Raw genomic sequence first — 17,954 nt, 5'->3', positions numbered from 1 at the left:
TGTTTTTGCTATCTCTCTGATAGGTTTGTTTTGATTTTTCAGCCTAACGATGGCTTGCTTCACTGATGGTGACAGCTCTTTGGACTTCATATTGAGAGTTGACAGCAACAGATTGCAAACACAAATACCATACTTGAAATGAACTCTAGACCTTTTATCTGCTCCTTGTCAATAAAATAACGAACTCCCATGAGGGAATAACATACACCTGGCCATGGAACAGCTGAGCAGCCAATTGTCCAATTACTTTTGGTCCCTTAAAAAGGGGGGGCCACATATCAAATGTGTTGTAATTCCTACACCGTTCACCTGATTTGGATGTAAATACCCTGAAATTAAAGCTGAAAGTCTGCACTTAAAGCACATCTTGATTGTTTCATTTCAAATCCATTGTGGTGGTATACAGAGCCAAAATGATGAAAAATTTGTCAATGTCCAAATATTTATGGACCTAACTGTATGAACCACAGTAGTAGACTGGTCATGCTAACTGGTCTATTGCTAGCGCTTGGCTAAGTCCCTTCACCAGCTGATCACAGATTAGCTGTCAGTATGTTAATACCCCAGTCACACTGATAAGTCACCAGACGGTTTATCTAGCCCTCTAACCTGGTGCTGAAGAATTTGAAACACACTCACTCAAATATCAATCCATGGAGTGCGTGGGGGGTGTCATTCAATGACTAATTGGTGGGGTTTTCGTGATGAGTCACAGGCTCGTATTTGATCATCCGCTAAAATTTCTTGTGTATCTGTGCAATCCAAATGTAGATTTCACAACAAAACGACAAGCGTGGAGTTGGTGGGCACTGATTTTCTATACTATAGAACCTATAGTGAGAGATCATGTGATAGATCAGGAGCACCAGGCCCTTCCCCCGTTCCAGCCCTGTGTGGATCCCAGACTCCCCCCTCGTCTGGGGGCTCGGGTGTCAGATATGCGGCCCTCTGTCGCCATGCTGGCTGTCAGAAGATTGTGCTCGGGCTGCACTTCACAGTAGAGACACACGTGTGCACACACACACCCACACACACCCCCCCCCCCCCCCCCCCACCAGCATGGGATAGGCTAGAGAAGGAGCCTGCACATCCTGTCTGAAGTCTACAGGAAAGAGTGGCCTTAATGGGTCCTCTGTCTGACTGGTGGGCTTGTGTGTTTGTGTGTGCCCCGTGCTTGGAAGTGCACAACTGTAACGTGTGTGTTTTGATGTGTGCGCGCGCACACAAAACGCATGCGTCTGTTCTATTTCCGTCGTACTCCAGTCTGGCTCTACGCACAGACGCCCTTGAAACCCAAGCAAGACGTATGTTCTCTGGGTCAAATCACCCCCGAGTCTGAGTCACATCGGCCTCCATGTCTACGTTCACCCCTCCCCCCCACGGGAAGCCAACCTCCACCCCCTCATCTCCCCTTCCTCTCTGTAGAAGACCAGCTCCCCCCTCCCCGAAACACAGAGGGCTCTGCAGACCGCTCAATTAGATCCCAGGGCCATCAGCGTGTCTGGAGACGCTGCTGACCGTCATCCAGAACCAGAGAGCCGACCTGAGGCCTGGCCCTCTATCAGATTACACTAGCAGCAGACAGCAGGCCAGAGAAAAAGCCCATTAATCCAGACGTCCGTCCATCAACCTTAGGTCCATACCAACAAGAGGATCAGCTGCAAATAAAAGCAAATACGATCTCAAGAAAATATCAACTTGGACGAAGTGAAATATTGCCGTGTTGAGAAGACCGCCGTTTCCCCCCTTCCCCCCCGGCGAGAACAAGAAATAGATCGTTCCCACTGAAACGCGTTCTCGCTCGCTCTCCCCGGCCCACCCATCTAATGCAGCGGTGACGGGCTGCGGCTTTGTCAGGTCTTTGGGAAGCGGAAGGTTCCGCACACTTCAACACAGACCACCTCATCAGTCCAGTCATCCGTCTCGCTCGGCCCGGACTCACTCTGACAAATGTACAAGAACCGGTCAGGATTGGCTGGTACTGAGTGGGTATAGATTGAAGGAATTGGATTTGAGGAGGTCGGCGTCTGAGGAAAGCATTACTGAACCGCTGTGTTTGTGTGTGTGTGTGTGTGTGGGATGAGACAGTTGAGTGGACAGTTTGGGTGAGGATGCCATCTGGACTACCATCTTCTCGATGGCACATTCAAGTGTAATGGCGGCTAAAAATACATGTAATTATCATGCACTCTGGGTGATCCGTGCGATGTCCGAACATACTGTACATCCCAGAGCAGACATGAGCAAAACACAGGAGGCCGTACAAAGCGACCAATGCAAGAGCCTTGAATGGATGACTGACCAATGAGAACGTACTTACCACATTAGTGAGACGCTACAGTGATAGTCATCTAGTAAGTTACAGGAAGCCCCTCTAGAGGGCCGTGTCCACGTCTCAGCTGTACAGACCATTCCCTAGACAGCGGGGAGTGTGTGTGCTCACCTGCAGACTTGGGGGTGAACTTGTCCCTGTTGGCAGCACACACAGCCAGGAGCCTGTAGCCCAGGTCCAGGTCATAGCCCTGCTGGGCTGCAACACGGCTCACCACCTGAGGAAAAGAAAGAGTGAGTGTGAGAGAGATAAAGAGAGAGATGGTGAGGCAGAAAGGGGCGAGAGAGACACAGGAGAGAGAGAGACAGGTAGAAACGGCAGTGGCAATTAGCGACCAGTGAGAAATTATTTTGCACGTATGTCTGCACCGAAAGTACACATGTCTAAACATTCAGTGATTAAGCTGTTGATCATCAGAAGAGACCAAACCTCCCCGGCATGTGCACCAGTGAAAACATTCTCCAAATCACCTCTGTCTAACCCGGCAGACCATGTCTTGGGGTCGTTTCAATTTCAGAGGCAGACCGACGAGAAAATGTCTATCCCAATCGAACGCCGACTGGACAGACAACTCTTCGCGGTCAAGCAGGCTGGGTATTGGCACTTTTGACCACTGATCACACACACGTTCTCATCAGGAGTGCTTGATTCTGCCCCCCGGATCCAGAGGAGGACCGACGGTTAGTCTGCAGGTCTGCCAGGGACAACCCCTTCTGGAGCCCCACGGTCCCCAGTAGCCAGAGGAATGCCCTGGCTCAGGCAGCAAAGGCATTAACAATGCTTCTGTGTTTACGACTCCAAACAGCGGTTCAGCTTTATTAGACGCCTTCCGAACTCTGACGATCGGTTAAAGGGGATGTTAAGTGAAAGCCAACAGCCATCAGGAGACAATAAATCACTATTAAAAGGGGGGAAGCCCTCTGGTTGTATCTGCCAACAGAGTACGACTCCACTGACCCTAAACACACATTACCTTTAACAAGGTCAGGTCGGGGCACCTTCTAGTGATATTAGTTATAGGACACAGCGTAAAGGCTGTGCCATAGTTGCCGGGGGAATAGAAGCTGCATGTCAAATGTGTCTTTCAGTGAGTGTGTTGGAGCACATATCTGGGAACGTATGCGTTTCCGGAATACCACATACTGAACTCGCAGTTTAGACTGAGCTAGGAACAACACCGACAACAAAAGCCCAGCGAGCCGAGAGGACGTGGAGCTGAGAAACAGTCGCTAATTCTCCCGATAAGAAGTCATTTGTTCTTTCAGGCTGATCAAACCACTCGGCTGATGGAACGACCCCATGCTAGGAGAGAACTCAGAGGGGGGTTCAATCCTATGGCTCTTTGTCAGCCGGTAAGAAGCTTTCATTCTGATTTACACATTAATGAGCATTTGGGCTGTTTACACGCGCCACCACTCCAGTTAAAGACAATTCTTAAAGACTGATCTCTACTTAGAATCCGGACAGCAGTTGCTCTGTGTGTGTTTTGTGTGTGTCTGTGTAACGTGCGTGTGTTCCTGCCCACACGTGTGCTTGTGTGAGTGCGCCTGTGTAAGTGTGTGTCCCCTCGTGTTTGTGCTCTCCTCCACCTGGGGCTTGTTTGCAGGACTCTGGCCTCTTGCCCAGATCAATGAGCAGTTACAGTGGAACAGAGAAGGGGTGGCCAGGGGTGACTGGCTGCCTAGGGCCTTGTTTAACTGCGTCTGTGTCTGTGTTCCAGTCTAAGTGTGTGTGTGTGTGTGTGTGTGCGTGCGTGCGAAGTGTGTCTGGGGCTTTAACCCCTGTCGCTGGCCCCTGACGACCTGAGCAGCTGCTGCAGATCTCCGTGGGTTACGCTAACAGCGAGCTGTGATTGGCTCACGTGGTGCATGTGTCCCCCCCCCCCCAGATTGCGTCATACAATCTGTAAACTAGGACCAGCCCAGAAAGTAGCTGGAGGCCCTGACGTCAAGGCAACAGGGACATCTACGTACCGTCAGGCATCCCATGAGGCTCTGCTCAAAGGGTCTCTGGAAAGCTCTGGGGTCCCCACACCAATCCAGGAGCTCTGTGGCGGCCGTGTGGAAGTTAGCCGGGTTCTGTAAGTGCTGTCGAGGCAGAAAAACTGGGGGTTAGAATGTGAAACAGTGAATCTGAAATATACTGAAGCACAAATGATGCTTTAACAGAAGGATTGACTGAGAATGGCCGGTATGTATAGTCAGTTCACTTGCTCCAGACCAAAGTGTCTGTTGAAAATGACAAGTCGAAATGTAACTATGATTTGTGAAGCCATAGAAATATCTACCCAGGCATACACCCTTCTCATCTCCCCCATTGTCCCCATGGATGAACCCTCTTGTGTCTGGAAAAAACCCTGTGAAGACATTCACTCCCTTCCAATCACGTCTAGTCAGGGCCCCTGCTGCATTGTGGGTACCAGAACCCACCTCCACAACAATGAAGTCGGTGTTCCTCCTTGGTGTCTCCTGGCAACAGCCACCCCCTCCCCAAATCGCTAACACTTAATTCCACCCCTGTGGTTACCTAATCCTCCAACCACCCTCTCATCCGCTGCCTGTTCCACAATTGGACTCCGCCGCAGTCCTGAAAGACTCAGCCGCCATGCTGCGCCACAGTCTGACAATGCCAATCACTCCCCCCCCCCCCCGCCCCCAACCTCCCACACAGCGCCCACCATCTCCCCACACGCCCGATCCTAGTCTCTTGGCCCCACCAGCTTTGTGTGTACAGACCCGGACCACATCGGATAGCTGTCCCCCCCCACTCCGACCTCCTCTCACCGAACGTCTGAAACCTTTCTTCTCCTTTCGTCGCCTCGCGGGACACAATGGGATGCCTTAAAGCGAGCTCCCTCTCCTCCCCGCGCGAGGTTAACGATTTCGAAAATGGCTCAGAGTTGAGGCTCGCTCAGCCGAGGAGATTGAGCCTACTTAAAAAAACGTTTATTATTCTCATCTGGGCAGCAGAGTCTGGGTTTTGTGCCTCTTTAGAGAGGAAGGTAAGGGGGCATTGTCTTTAGGGGGCAGCAGAGGTGAGCGTTTGAATGGGAGGCTTTGCCAGAGCCTGACAAAGACTTGTTATAGGAGCGAGCCGGCAATCACGGCCCGTCCTGTGTATGTATGTGTGTGTGCGCGTGCGTGCGTTTCTGGCTGTGCGCAGCTCCGGTAGTCTTAGTGTCCGCCCACAGAGAAAGGCCTTGAGTACACCAACGATATCATGAGCTCAGAGAGCAGTCTTCAATGACTCATCTTTTGTAATGTGAAGATTAGCGATTGTGGAAGCAGCTGTGGACTCTCGCTCTCTGAAACACAGAGAGAGAGAGAGCTAGAGAGAGAGGGGGGGGGGATGATTGAGAGGGAGAGATGGAAAGGTAAAGGAGAGAAGGAGAGGAGGGGCGGCGGCTAGATGAACGGAGGGGCAGAGAACCCTCTTAGATGATTGATATAATAGCATTACTGCAGGTTGATAGGAGTCCTATCCCCCTCCTACGGGTGTGAAATCACAGAGAGGCCTGTCTGTCTGGAGACGCACTTGTTCCTCAGAGAAGCCACTGCTGTGGTTTTCACTTAGCCCGTCTAACAAGCTGGAGCCTGGTGAGGGAGAGCCAGCAGGAGGGAAATAACTAGACACTGGGGCCAGGAATGGATAGGGTTAGGGATAGGTGTGTGTGTGTTTACTGTTTAGGACGGTGTGTGTGAGCGGCAGTTGAGAGGTGTCAGCCACCTCACAGTAAGAGGGACTTTTCCAGCCACCCTCGGTCTCACCTCCTGCCCTCCTGCCCAATGGGTGGGTTGACCCCGGGCCAGGGCTCTCCAGTAGCTGCTTGAATGATACAGGACCCAGCCCTCGTTTATCAGACTCACCCCCCCCCCCCCCCAAAAAAGGAAAAACCTGATTTGGGTAGTTACACATTGTAACGTATCTCTGGAGGGTGACCTGGCCCAGTCTGCCAGAGAAGACATCAAGTTTCACATGTGTAGAAAGTACCAGATTGAGTATCTCTATTGGCGGAATGTTCCGGTGAATAACGTCTGTTTGCAAGGGAGCACTGTGTGAAGGAATGGCTGGTCAGCTTGAATGGGGCAAAGATTGACACATGGGTGGATGAGCAGGATATGTCAGAGAAGAGGATATGTCTTTCCCCTTTCAGCCAAAGACTAACAGAGTACCCTGAAATGCTCTCAGATGGAGCTGTTGGCAGACAATGACAATGTCACACCCACAAACAAATAGAGAGTCAGAACCTCTGTGAAAAGCTGCTATTCAAAAGCAGTGGCCTGTGGTAGTCTGTCTGTGTGTGTGTGTGTGTGTGTGTGTGTGTGTGTGTGTGTGTGTGTGTGTGTGTGTGTGTGAGAGAGAGAGAGTGTGTGTGAGAGAGAGAGAGTGTGTGTTTCAGGTTCTGTAGTTTCCTTATACTAAGTGAGATTGTCTGCTCCTGCTCTGAACAATAACAAGGGAGCTAAGACAGGAGAGTTCTCCGCAGTCACTAGTTTCTCAAGAGCAGTTTATTTCTTTTTTTTCCAGCGTCTTTCTGTCTCTCTCTACTTCTCTCTCTCTCTCTTAGACTCAGACTCAGTGAAATATGATCTGTCTGCAGCTAATGGCCAGACTAGCAGATGTCCATATAAGGTGGTGATGGCAGGGGAGAAGAGAGAGAGAAAGAACAGCTGGAGAGGAGTTCGGCCCCCACTCTTTTCCTCTCTTTCTTTCTTTCTCTCTCTCACACACTCTCACTCTCTCACCCTCTCACCCTCTCACTCTCCCTTCCTCGCTCTCCATTTTGCTCCATCCCCTCTCTACCTCTCTCTCCATTTCCCCTTCCAACTCAGTCCCTCTCCCTCCCTTCATCCCCCACCGTCTCTCGTTCGACCCCCTTTCTCCCTCCCTCCCTCCCTCACCACCCTGGTGTCTCGTCGGGGGTCCTCGAGGTCTCTCACCTGTTTGATGCACAGCAGCCTGTCGTTGGTCTGCTGAATGTGCCGGTCCATCGACGGCAGCGTGTTCATCTTGGCGACGGCTTCCTCTCTTTATCTGGACGCCATCAAGGTGCTCGACTCTGGGGGGGGGGAGAGACAGGGAGAGACAGGGCCGTTTAGGGGTGGTTTGAAGCACTCGGGCGCCCGCTGTGTCACTTGGAGAAAGTGGTTTGACAGGTGACAGCACGGGTGACAACATTGTGAGAAGCACAGTCACTCCTTTGGGTCTCGGAGACAAAAGGGCACCTCTCGTCTTATTCTGGTAACATTCTTCTGCAGCTCAGGGGAATTGCTTGGTAAAACAGCTGTAGACACATTTCATCAGCACAACTCAGCCACACCTAAAAGGAAACCGAGACCATGGATGTTGGTCATCTCCTGTTGGGCTACATGAGCTTGTTTCTCACAACTACTGGATCCAACACACCACTGTTGACATCACAGGGCCCATTATCTCTATTTTAAAGTTCATTTAAAAAGTCTTCAAAACGCTTGCCTTCTCTTTCTCTTCGTGTGTGTTTCTGAGTGTGTGTGTCTCTGTGTCTTTGTCTCTCTGTGTGTGTGTCTCTGTGTGTGTGTGTGTCTCTCTCTGTGTGTCTCTCTGTGTGTCTCTCTCTCTCTGTGTGTCTCTCTCTCTGTGTGTCTCTCTCTCTGTGTGTCTCTCTCTCTGTGTGTCTCTCTCTGTGTGTCTCTCTGTGTGTGTCTCTCTCTGTGTGTGTCTCTTTCTGTGTGTGTCTCTGTGTGTGTCTCTCTCTCTGTGTGTCTCTCTGTGTGTCTCTCTCTCTCTGTGTGTCTCTCTGTGTGTGTCTCTCTGTGTGTGTCTCTCTGTGTGTGTGTCTCTCTCTGTGTGTGTCTCTCTCTGTGTGTGTCTCTCTCTGTGTGTGTCTCTCTGTGTGTGTCTCTCTGTGTGTGTCTCTCTGTGTGTGTCTCTCTGTGTGTGTCTCTCTCTGTGTGTGTCTCTCTCTGTGTGTGTCTCTCTCTGTGTGTGTCTCTCTCTGTGTGTCTCTCTCTGCGTATTTCTCAAGGGCTCATTCATTTCCCCCCCGGAGCACTGAGGAGACACGCCAATGGATCAACAGGTGGACAAGCGGCAGGGTGTCTGGTCGCAAGTCAAGTCCATCTCCATCGCGTGCACAGATTCCCTCACACAAAGTAGGAAGTGAAAACCCTCTGCGCAGCACTGAGGAAGCCAAACCTGTGGAAGTCTGCTGAGAGCTGACCAAGTACCCCCGCTATGGGCCCCCGCTGAGATGGACAGAAACAGGGGGAGAGAGCGAGGGAGGGAGGGAGGGAGGGGGGGGATGGAGGGAGGGAAAAGGAAGGTGGGATGGAAGAAGCAAGACGGGGAGAAGAAGAAAAAAAAAGGGGGGGGGGTTGAAAGGAGAAAGACAGAGGGGGAGGTGACAGAGAGAGGGAAGAGAGAAAGGCCTGGAAGAACGATACAGCTCAGCCAACCATGTTAGGAGCTTTCAGGGATAATGGAGCTCATCTCGCCCCTCAGATGGAGACACATTAAACACAGCCAAAAAGGCTTGAAATGCTTCAGTTTCGTGAATTCATTCGTTAGGATCACAGGTAAAAACTTCAAAGGAAGGCTTATCTTAGAACATTTTGGAGTGTTTTACTAATCCAGAAAGATTAGGAATTACAAGGGTAGAATAGCTTGAAATACAAGTTAAAAGTGATTAACGTGTTACACTTTCAAGAAGGCTATTGAAGAAGAAAAAAAAAGAAAGACATACTTTGGCACAAGTCTGTCAATCAACACATCAGAACAGGGTGCGCATTGTGTCAAATTAACGTGTTACACTTTCAAGAAGGCTCTTGAAAAAAAAACGAAAGACATACTTTGGCACAAGTCTGTCAATCAACACATCAGAAAAAGGTGTGCACTGTGTCTAATGTACTGAGAGGAATGGGCTTGGCTTATAGCCTACTTCAGTGGTTTCCTAAACAGTACACACTTCTAAACAGTCGACACAAATCTGGGGGAAAACCCCAAAATGACACAACTTCATTAATGGAATGGGATGTGATACCATCCCAGTGAGTTGCTAGTACTGACAGATACCAGTAGGGGTCTCTCTCTCCCACTACCCAGACCTGCTGCCACACAGCACTCAATTCTACTGAGGCTCCTTAAAGCCTTTACAAGCGCTACAAATCCCTCAGCACAGCCAAGCGGCCCTGTAGACCACTAACAGGGCACACTCCAGACCACTACCGCCTGCCTGCCTGCCTGCCTGTCTGCCTGTCTGTCTGCATGCTGCCTGACCTTGTACCTATTGATTAACCGTTTCCCCTGCAACCCCCCCGCTGCCCCTCACACCTCCAGCTAAGACCAATGAGAAAAGGGGGAGAGACGAGGGCTCGCTTTTGTTGGCTGTTCAAAAGCAGGAGCCTCTGTGTCGAAAGGGGGAAAGCAGATTTGAGCATGCGGTGGTGGACTGACTGGCTGGCTAGGTGGCTGACTGGCTAGCTTTATGGATGAATGTAGCTGGCTGACTGGCTGGTTGACTGACTGCCTGGCTCGCTGGATGGATGGATGAATGTCGTTGGTTTTCTGACTGGTTGACTGCCTGGCTAGCTGGATGAATGAGTGTAGCCAGCTGACTGGCTGTTTGACTAACTGCCTGGCTAGGTGGTCGACTGGCTAGTGGGATGGATGAATGTAGCTGGCTGACTGGCTGGCTTGTTGACTGGCTTGCTGGATGGATGACTGCAGCTGGCTGAATGGCTGGTTTGCTGCCGGCCTGCTGCAGCATGCTGGTCTGTGCCGTGCTAGACGGGGCAGCGGCGAGTCTGCTCCAGCGTCCGGGCGAATGCGCGGCACTCATCTCCCACCCAGCTCTGTCCTCACCCCCGGGGCTGTCCTTACGTAACAGATAAAATACCTCAGTGAAAACCAGGCTCCCACCGCCCTCCGTATCAAAAACATTGCAGATGAATCTGCCATCAGATCACAGATAGCAAAAAAAAAAAACTCTTCCAGCTCGTCCGCTGAAGTTAAATGATTAAAGAAGCTGCTAGAACACGTTCTCTCATGGGAACGTTCATGGCGTCAGACTCAGGTAGTCACATGATATTGTAGATACTGTATTTTTTGTTTTCTTCCAACTACTAGCACAGACGCAATCCTGCTGTACTGAGGACAGTCACTACTCAGGAAACCACATCCTAGACAACCTCATCAGGTCCGCCTGGCTCGTCTTACTCGAGGTGCGAGGCAGGGATTACACAACCAATTACGCCGTGCATATTACAAGCTTAAAACAGCAGTGGGAGGGCATGATATGAATCATAGCAAGGTAACAAAGCACAAACAGCAGCACCGCTTCCGGAACCATCCTCTGGAGTGAGGCGAGCGGTGTGTGTGTGTGGAGGAGGGGGTGCCCCGCAAGACATGAGCACTCTGAAACAAAAGCAGAGTAATAGGAAAAGCGCTGGGTGTGTCAGAAGGGGCAGCCGAGGCCGCGGCCACAAGGAGAGAGAGAGAGAGAGAGAGAGAGAGAGAGAGAGAGAGAGAGAGAGAGAGAGAGAGAGAGAGAGAGAGAGAGAGAGAGAGAGAGAGAGAGAGAGAGAGAGAGAGAGAGAGAGAGAGAGAGAGAGAGAGATAGTGTGAAACGGCAAATGATCTCTTCATAATCACATGCACGCGAGCGGGCGCCCCCGCGCACACGGGGCCGTCCCGTCGAGGGACAAGAAGCGGTACACGGGGATGAAGGCTGAGGAGGGGCGGGCAAGGCAGAGAACAACAGCCGCCAGGCCGCCGCTCTGGTCTTTTCTCCTCCGCTCATCCTCCTCCCCCCACCTCCCAAACACCAGCTCTGGCCACTCGCAACGCCCCACCCACTCACTTCTCTCCCTCTCCCATTTCCTCTCTCCTTTTCTTCCAGCCCTTCATCTGCACCCTGCCATGCTCCCTCCCTCCCTCCTCCCTCTCCTTTCTTATCCCCTCCCTCCCTCCATCCTTACTTCCCCCCATCCTGTGAGGAGCTGCCATAACGGAAGGTGGAATGGATTCATTTGCTCTAATGTGGTTTGGGCTGCAGGGCGGCACGGCACAGCAAGACACGCTCCCACAGCAGTGACTCTCTCTCTCTCTCTCCTCTCTCACGCACACACATGCATGCCCCCACCTCTCTCTCTCTCCCCCTCTCACACACGGCTTCTCTCTCACCCCCGCCCCCTCTCCCGCATGCACGCACGCTCACTCTCTGCCGTTCATGTTGTTTTCAAACAGGCCAATCAAGAGCACTCAGTCGAGCTGGCCTCTTTCCTCCCTGCCAAACCCCCCCCCCCCCGTTCTCTTTTCCTCTCTCTTTTCTCCCTCCGTTTTTCTGTCCGTGGGCTGATGTCACCCGTGCGTGCGTCATATTCCCTCTGTCCACTAGAGGCGGGAACACGCTTCCCCGTCCGTCCGTCCGTCCGTCTCCTGCGCCCTCTCAGACGCGGGGTTCCTTTCCCCCCGTTTCGCCGGCTCCCCTTCTCCCTCTCGGCGCCGCGCCGTCGCTTGTGGGGCCGACGAAATGCCCACGCCGCCGTTTGTTTACCTCGTCGCCTGACGCGACGGCCGCAGCTGACGCGGACGCTACGCGAGCAACGCGACGCAAACAGCTGCTATAGGAGACCGTGTGAGCCGCCCGCCTGTCTATAAATATGGTGCCTCGGTGTGGAGCGTGACAGATATGTGCCACCAGATATCCAGGGACTAGAACGCTCATTCCGCCACGACCTGCTATATAACAGGCCCGAATGTACCCAGGACTAAAGGTCAACCGGGGACGGACCGGTATACGGGGTGTTTTTGTGCGTGAGGGAGGGTGCCCTGATGCACGTATGGTGTACGACGTGTGTGTTTGTGCTTGTGAGAGAGAGACAGAGAGAGAGAGAGAGAGAGAGAGAGAGAGAGAGAGAGAGAGAGACAGAGAGAGACAGAGAGAGACAGAGTATTTGTCTGTGTGTGTAAGAGTGTGTGCATTCGTCTCTGTGTATTTGCGTGTGCCTGTATTTGTGTGTGTTTGCATCTAAGTGCGAGTGCGAGCGTATCTGTGCAAATCCAGAAGAACGTGCAAGAGTCTGTTAAGCTGCCCTTGCTGGCACCTCTGTGAATGGGACAGGCCGTATCTATCCATGAGTTACTAAATCAGGTCACTCGTGAGTTGGAACAGTACTTGAGCCGAGCCTCACATGATGTTGAATGAATCCCTTATTCCATAGAATGTTCCAGTCTCTCGACTATAAATACCAGCGCAGGAAGACTGTGTGTGCTCCTGCACCCTACTTTCTACAGTCACGAAAAGGCAAGATTCCATCCCTCATGTGATTCTGCAGAGATGACGACCCATGCTGTAAGGCTGGAACACAATACAGGCCAATGTTGCTCATGTTGTCAACCCATTTAGTGTGCGACACTCAAAACCAGGTCATTGGTGGACAGATGAGGCCTGGGTACTGGGGTAGTCTCCCCGAGGCCAGCCGGGATGAAGAGCAACGTACACACGGTCTCTCCGGCTTGAACGCGCTCACGTAGGCAGCAGAAGGAGACGGCGAGGGCGAGGAGGTGATCGACAGCTCAGGCTGACGGGTCGGTGAGAAGCCACCTCGTGGGCTCGGCTCCAGCTGGACTGTTAGCTCGCAGTCCGGCAGCCTGCGATCGCTGGACGGGTAAGCTGCGAAATTCCATGTCCTTCGGTTTCAGCGGCCGCAAAAACTGCTGACCCAAATGCAATCACCCCCCCCCCCCCCCCCAAACCAACTACAACAACCCCCCCCCTCCGCAAGCCCGCAGGAGCGCGTGCGAGCGAGAGGCCGGGGATGGAGGGAACGCGTGTCTCGTTCCGCCAGCGCTAAAGGACGTGTGGGGGGGGGCCTGAATCGGGGGGGGGGGGGGGGGGGAACGGCAGGCGCGTGCACGCGGCCGAACGGGAGACGCAGGAATCTCCCGACAAGAGTGGAGTCGAAACTCGGCGACGGCCCGTCTCTTCTCTGTGTGTAGGCTCCTGCTGAGGCGGTTGCTCTCCTCGTCTGATCTTCCACAGGATAAATCTCATTAGCCAAATAAACCGCTCGGTCCAACCAGAAATCACAACTGTACTGGTACACACACAGACGCACAAACACGCACGTAGCCACGCACAAAAATGCTTTTCTCTTTTCGTTGCGCCGAACACTGTGCGCGTGCGTGTGTGTGTTTTTTTTCATTGGCAAGCCGTCAAGGGTAATGACACCGGACAGCTCCTTCCAGTTCTGGGGCCAGAGTGTCTGCTCTGCTCTGCCTCTCATAACTACATTACCAGGCCCAGAGGTGTACTGTGGCCTCCTGACCCCGAGCTGGATACATCCACAGCCGTTTCCCTTCAGCACAGAGTCGGCGCTGGTCAGGAAAGAAGCCTGGGCTCTGTGGTGACTCTCCAGGCCAGCCCACCAGATTCCCGGGTCGAACTCGGAGCTTGAGTTAATAGCTGGATAGCGAGCGGAGCGGGAGGGAGGCTGTACGACGAATACAGTCACGAGCATTAAGTGCTCATGGAGATGACAACCCAGTTAACCACCGGATAGCCACGACGGAGAGGCTTATGAGGGGGGGGGGGGTGTAGGCTGACGGCTGAAGTGTGTGCGTGTGCACGTGCGAGCGTGTGTGTAGACGCCCGACGGCCAGTGGACCTGACGACGGCATGCCAAACGTACTCGGCGGTGAAAATGGAACAGCCTAATGGAGTAACGACGCCGCTGCTGCGTGCGATTGAGCCCCCAGTCTGCTCGTGGCCTGGCCAGCGCGGAGGGCAGCCCACAACACTCTGGCTTTTCACTGCGGATTCGAGCTACGCCTGCCGTGCCCGGCGCTAGCGACGACACTTTGGTGCGGCACTGTGCTACGCCAGAGATCCTTTGTGCGCGCGTGTGTGTGGCGCGTGTGTCCGTTCGCACGACACTCGTGGGCTTTGATGCAGTTTGAGTGAGTGAGAGAGAGAGAGAGAGAGAGAGAGAGAGAGAGAGAGAGAGAGAGAGAGAGAGAGAGAGAGAGAGATGAGAGAGAGAGAGAGAGAGAGAGAGAGAGAGAGAGAGAGAGAGAGAGAGAGAGAGAGAGGAGAGAGAGAGAGAGAGAGAGAGAACGAAAGAGGGAAAAACATCTATATCCTTAGTGATTTAACCCTTGTGTTATCTTCGGGTCATTCTGACCCATCAGTCATTGTGACCCACCGTCGTATTGCGACAACTTTACAGCATACAAAAACAAAGTGAAGCATTTTTCTTTTAACCGTTGGGCTGTCTCAGACCCCCCCACATTGCAAAGGTTAAAAGAAAATTATTTTTATTTGTTTTTGTATGGGGTAAAATTGGTAAACACAACGATGATTCGTTTATGAACCTTTGGGTCACGTGACCCGAAGGCAGCACAAGGGTTAATGAATAGAGATCATTTGTATGTGTGGTGCATGCGTCCATCTATCCGTGTGTGTGTGTGTGTGTGTGTGTGTGTGTGTGTATGTGTGTGTGTGCGAGCGTGTACGTATTTAAAGACGAGGGAGAGTCAGCATACACTGGACACTGCCAAACTCTCAGCTTATCCTCAACACAGACACAGAACATGCATGTTCTGCAGGAGAGAGAGAAAAAAAGAGAAAGGAGTGGGGCAGGGCGGGGAGAGATGCGTGTGTGTGTGGGAAGGGTCATCTCTGGGTAATTTGTTTTGCTCCTCTCAGACACAGACACACAGGGAGCAGGTAAACCAATTACAATGTGACATGAATCGCCAAGATCTACAGCCAACCAGCCAGCCAAGGCAACCAGCCTCACAACAGCCAGCCGGGCGACACAACCAGCCCTGACCACTAGCCCCTAACAGCCAATGAGAGCTCGGCATCCAGACATGCTCTGTTCCACCATAACACTTTATGTAGATCCATTCTCCTGATATCAATAATCAACATTGTGCTAATGGCCCGATAATGCCTTAAACCCATCCAACACAGGCGCTTCATAATGGTGACACCTAAGGATGCACCGGGGCTTTCCGGGGCAGAGAGAGTGGCTAAGTGAGTAGGATAAGTGCTACTATTTACATGACAATGACATGAGCAATTACTTTAATTTCTTTAATCACTCGCGGCTGTCAAAACAATGTTCTGAGCATAGAGTTGGGATTCAGTCAGTGCTGCAGGCCACACACACACGCGCACACACACGTAAATAAACAATCAGAGGTCTCTCTGGAGAGGCTGGTTATGTTCCTAATCCTGGGGTTGATGTTAAACTGACAGTGTGTCATGAAAATCCTACCCTGCCTCTGAGAGGAAGGAGAATGAAGTTGACAAGGAGAGGGATTTGACTGGATTAGATAGCTCTGGCACTTGGGTTTTATTTTCTGTGGTGTGACCTAGCTCGGGTAAATATGAGATGAATTGGTGCCGTGGCACTTCTCAGGGACTGCCTCGTAAAGACAGCTTGCCTTGTGTTCACTACCCAGGCTCAGGAGGGTATTACCATGAGGACTGAAGGATTGTGTGTTTGTGTGTGTGGATAAAGATGTGATCCTAGATCATCTGTGCCTACCAAACAACAAGGCCCTCATGGCTTCTTTGTAGCTGCATGCGCGCAATGCTCGCACGCATGCTCGCACATGCGCGCGCCACACACACACACACAGGTCTGGTCTTGGGGTGTTAAAAGGCAGGACACTGGGGGTATGGTTTTCTGAGATGTTAAATGTATCATCTCATGCACCCTTGAAATTAATGAAGCCTCTGAACTGCTCTCCGAGAGCTACTAACTGCTCGTTTTCACTGTCTGGGCACCAATGGAAACACTGTTCTGCCAATGCGACTCTCAACTCTTAGCCCCACACCCCTCTTTCTTTTTCTCCCTCCCTCTCTTTCTCTGTCCCTCTCTTTACATTTTTGTCTCTCCTCTTTAAATCCCTCCTTTTTTCCTTTTCTCTCTCCTCTCTTCTACATTTCTCCCTCCATCCCTCTCTCTCCATTTGTCACCAATGCTCTCCTCTCTTTTCCTCATTCCTCCTCACCCCCCCTCCCCTCTCCTCTCGTTTCTCTCTCCCTCTCTCCCTCTCTCCCTCTCTCCCTCTCTCCCTCTCTCCCTCTCTCCCCTCTCTCCCTCTCTCTCTCTCTCTCTCTCTCTCTCTCTCTCTCTCCATTCCTCTGGCCCTAAATCAGCCCCTCGGCTGCCCGCTCGCGCTCACTCAGATGGCTGTTACCATGACACGCCGGTCTTTCAGTCCTCACAAAATAATGAAGACAATGTGTTTTCCATTTAGATGAGTTTTCGGGCGCGGAGGAGCGATATGGGAGTGTCCATCTTGTCTCGTCTTTCACTGCAGAGGAAATGTAATAAAATTGGTCTCTCTCCCCTCTCTCACTCCCTCTCACACACATACACGCACACACACACACACACACACACACACACACACACACACACACACACACACACACACACAACACACACACAGGTGAGGGTTATGCTTTGTAAGCCAGGTGGGTGGTTTAGTCAGCTTTTCTTTCTTCCTCTATAGCAGTGGAGCAGGTAGAGGAGGAGCAGGTAGAGGGGAGAAGGTAGAGGGGGGGGGGGTTGTAGAAGGGAGCAGGTAGAGGAGAGAAGATAGAGGGGAGAATGTAGAAGGAGCAGGTAGAGGGGAGCAGGTAGAGGGGAGCAGGTAGAGGGGAGAAGATAGAGGGGGGGGGTGTAGAAGGGAGCAGGTAGAGGGGAGCAGGTAGAGGAGAGCAGGTAAAGGGGAACAGGTAAAGGGGAGAATGTAGAAGGGAGAAGGTAGAGTGACAGAGGAGAGGAGAATCTGCCAACTAAGCCAGTGCAGTTAACGTTCAGGGGGAAACACACAGAAAGCTGCTGCAGTCTAACAGAGGATCCAAACACAGAAAGAAAGACGGGGGGGGGGGAAAGTTTCATCCAAATAACCTGGTACCAGATACCTGCAGACGTGATGAGCGGCAGAACAACGTGCGCTGTACACCGCTGTCAAAACCACTAGTGTCAACAAGACAACGTTATTTCAACGTATATATATATATCATTTTGCTGAGAAAAACACGCTTTCACATCCCAGCTAACAGGTAAATGACGCAGTGTAATGAACAGTGAGACACTGCCCTGGCAGGGTTAGCACCCGTGTAAGGAACGACAAACTAGGCACACTTCTGAGGCTGTGACCTTTGGAGGGCTGGCTTGGCATGGTCACACACACAACCTGTGGATTATGAGTGGGCTTCCCCCTGGCCATGAGACAAACTCGACTCTCTGAGCTAGAGCAGGCGTGCTTTAGCCTGTTGCGTCATGAATGTCAAAACCCAAGGTTAGGGTTGGGTTTGGGAGGATAACCTTTCCCCTACACCCCTAACCGAAAAACAAACAAACATCCCTCTCTTCCAACTCTCTGACCGGGGGAGGCTAAGGAGAGAGAGAAAAAGGGAGAAAAAAAACAGAGAGCGACAGGGCTGAGCATGTGTATGTGTGTTTACAGTGGAAATAGTGAGTCGGAGACATTTTCTTTGGGTCTCTTTTTCCACTGTTTATGGAGAGGCGGTGAGGAACAACACTTCCTGAGAGGAAAGCCAGCTTTCCGAGCCCAAACCCCATCCAAGCCCTCCAGACGGAGAACACTCTGTCTC

The 17,954-nt window shown here is 51.9% G+C and overlaps 1 protein-coding gene across 6 annotated transcripts in view; it reads right to left on the bottom strand.

Moving 5' to 3' along the window:
* Positions 1 to 7,406, bottom strand: part of zmiz1a (zinc finger, MIZ-type containing 1a) — a 28,884-nt gene extending 21,478 nt beyond the window's left edge. For all 6 annotated transcript variants that reach the window (XM_062463407.1, XM_062463408.1, XM_062463410.1 and 3 more), the window contains exons 1-3: positions 7,273 to 7,406; positions 4,306 to 4,419; positions 2,444 to 2,549 (exon numbers count right to left, since the gene is read on the bottom strand). In XM_062463407.1, the coding sequence (XP_062319391.1) occupies positions 2,444 to 2,549; positions 4,306 to 4,419; positions 7,273 to 7,341 (289 nt within the window). In that variant the 5' untranslated portion in view covers positions 7,342 to 7,406. The remainder of the gene's footprint in view (positions 1 to 2,443; positions 2,550 to 4,305; positions 4,420 to 7,272) is intronic.
* Positions 7,407 to 17,954: the final 10,548 nt, after the last annotated feature.

This window comes from Osmerus eperlanus, chromosome 6 (genome assembly GCF_963692335.1).
Source record: "Osmerus eperlanus chromosome 6, fOsmEpe2.1, whole genome shotgun sequence".
Lineage (NCBI taxonomy): Eukaryota > Metazoa > Chordata > Actinopteri > Osmeriformes > Osmeridae > Osmerus > Osmerus eperlanus.
The sequence above is the reverse complement of the archived record's forward strand: the minus strand, read 5'-3'. Positions and strand labels throughout refer to the sequence as shown.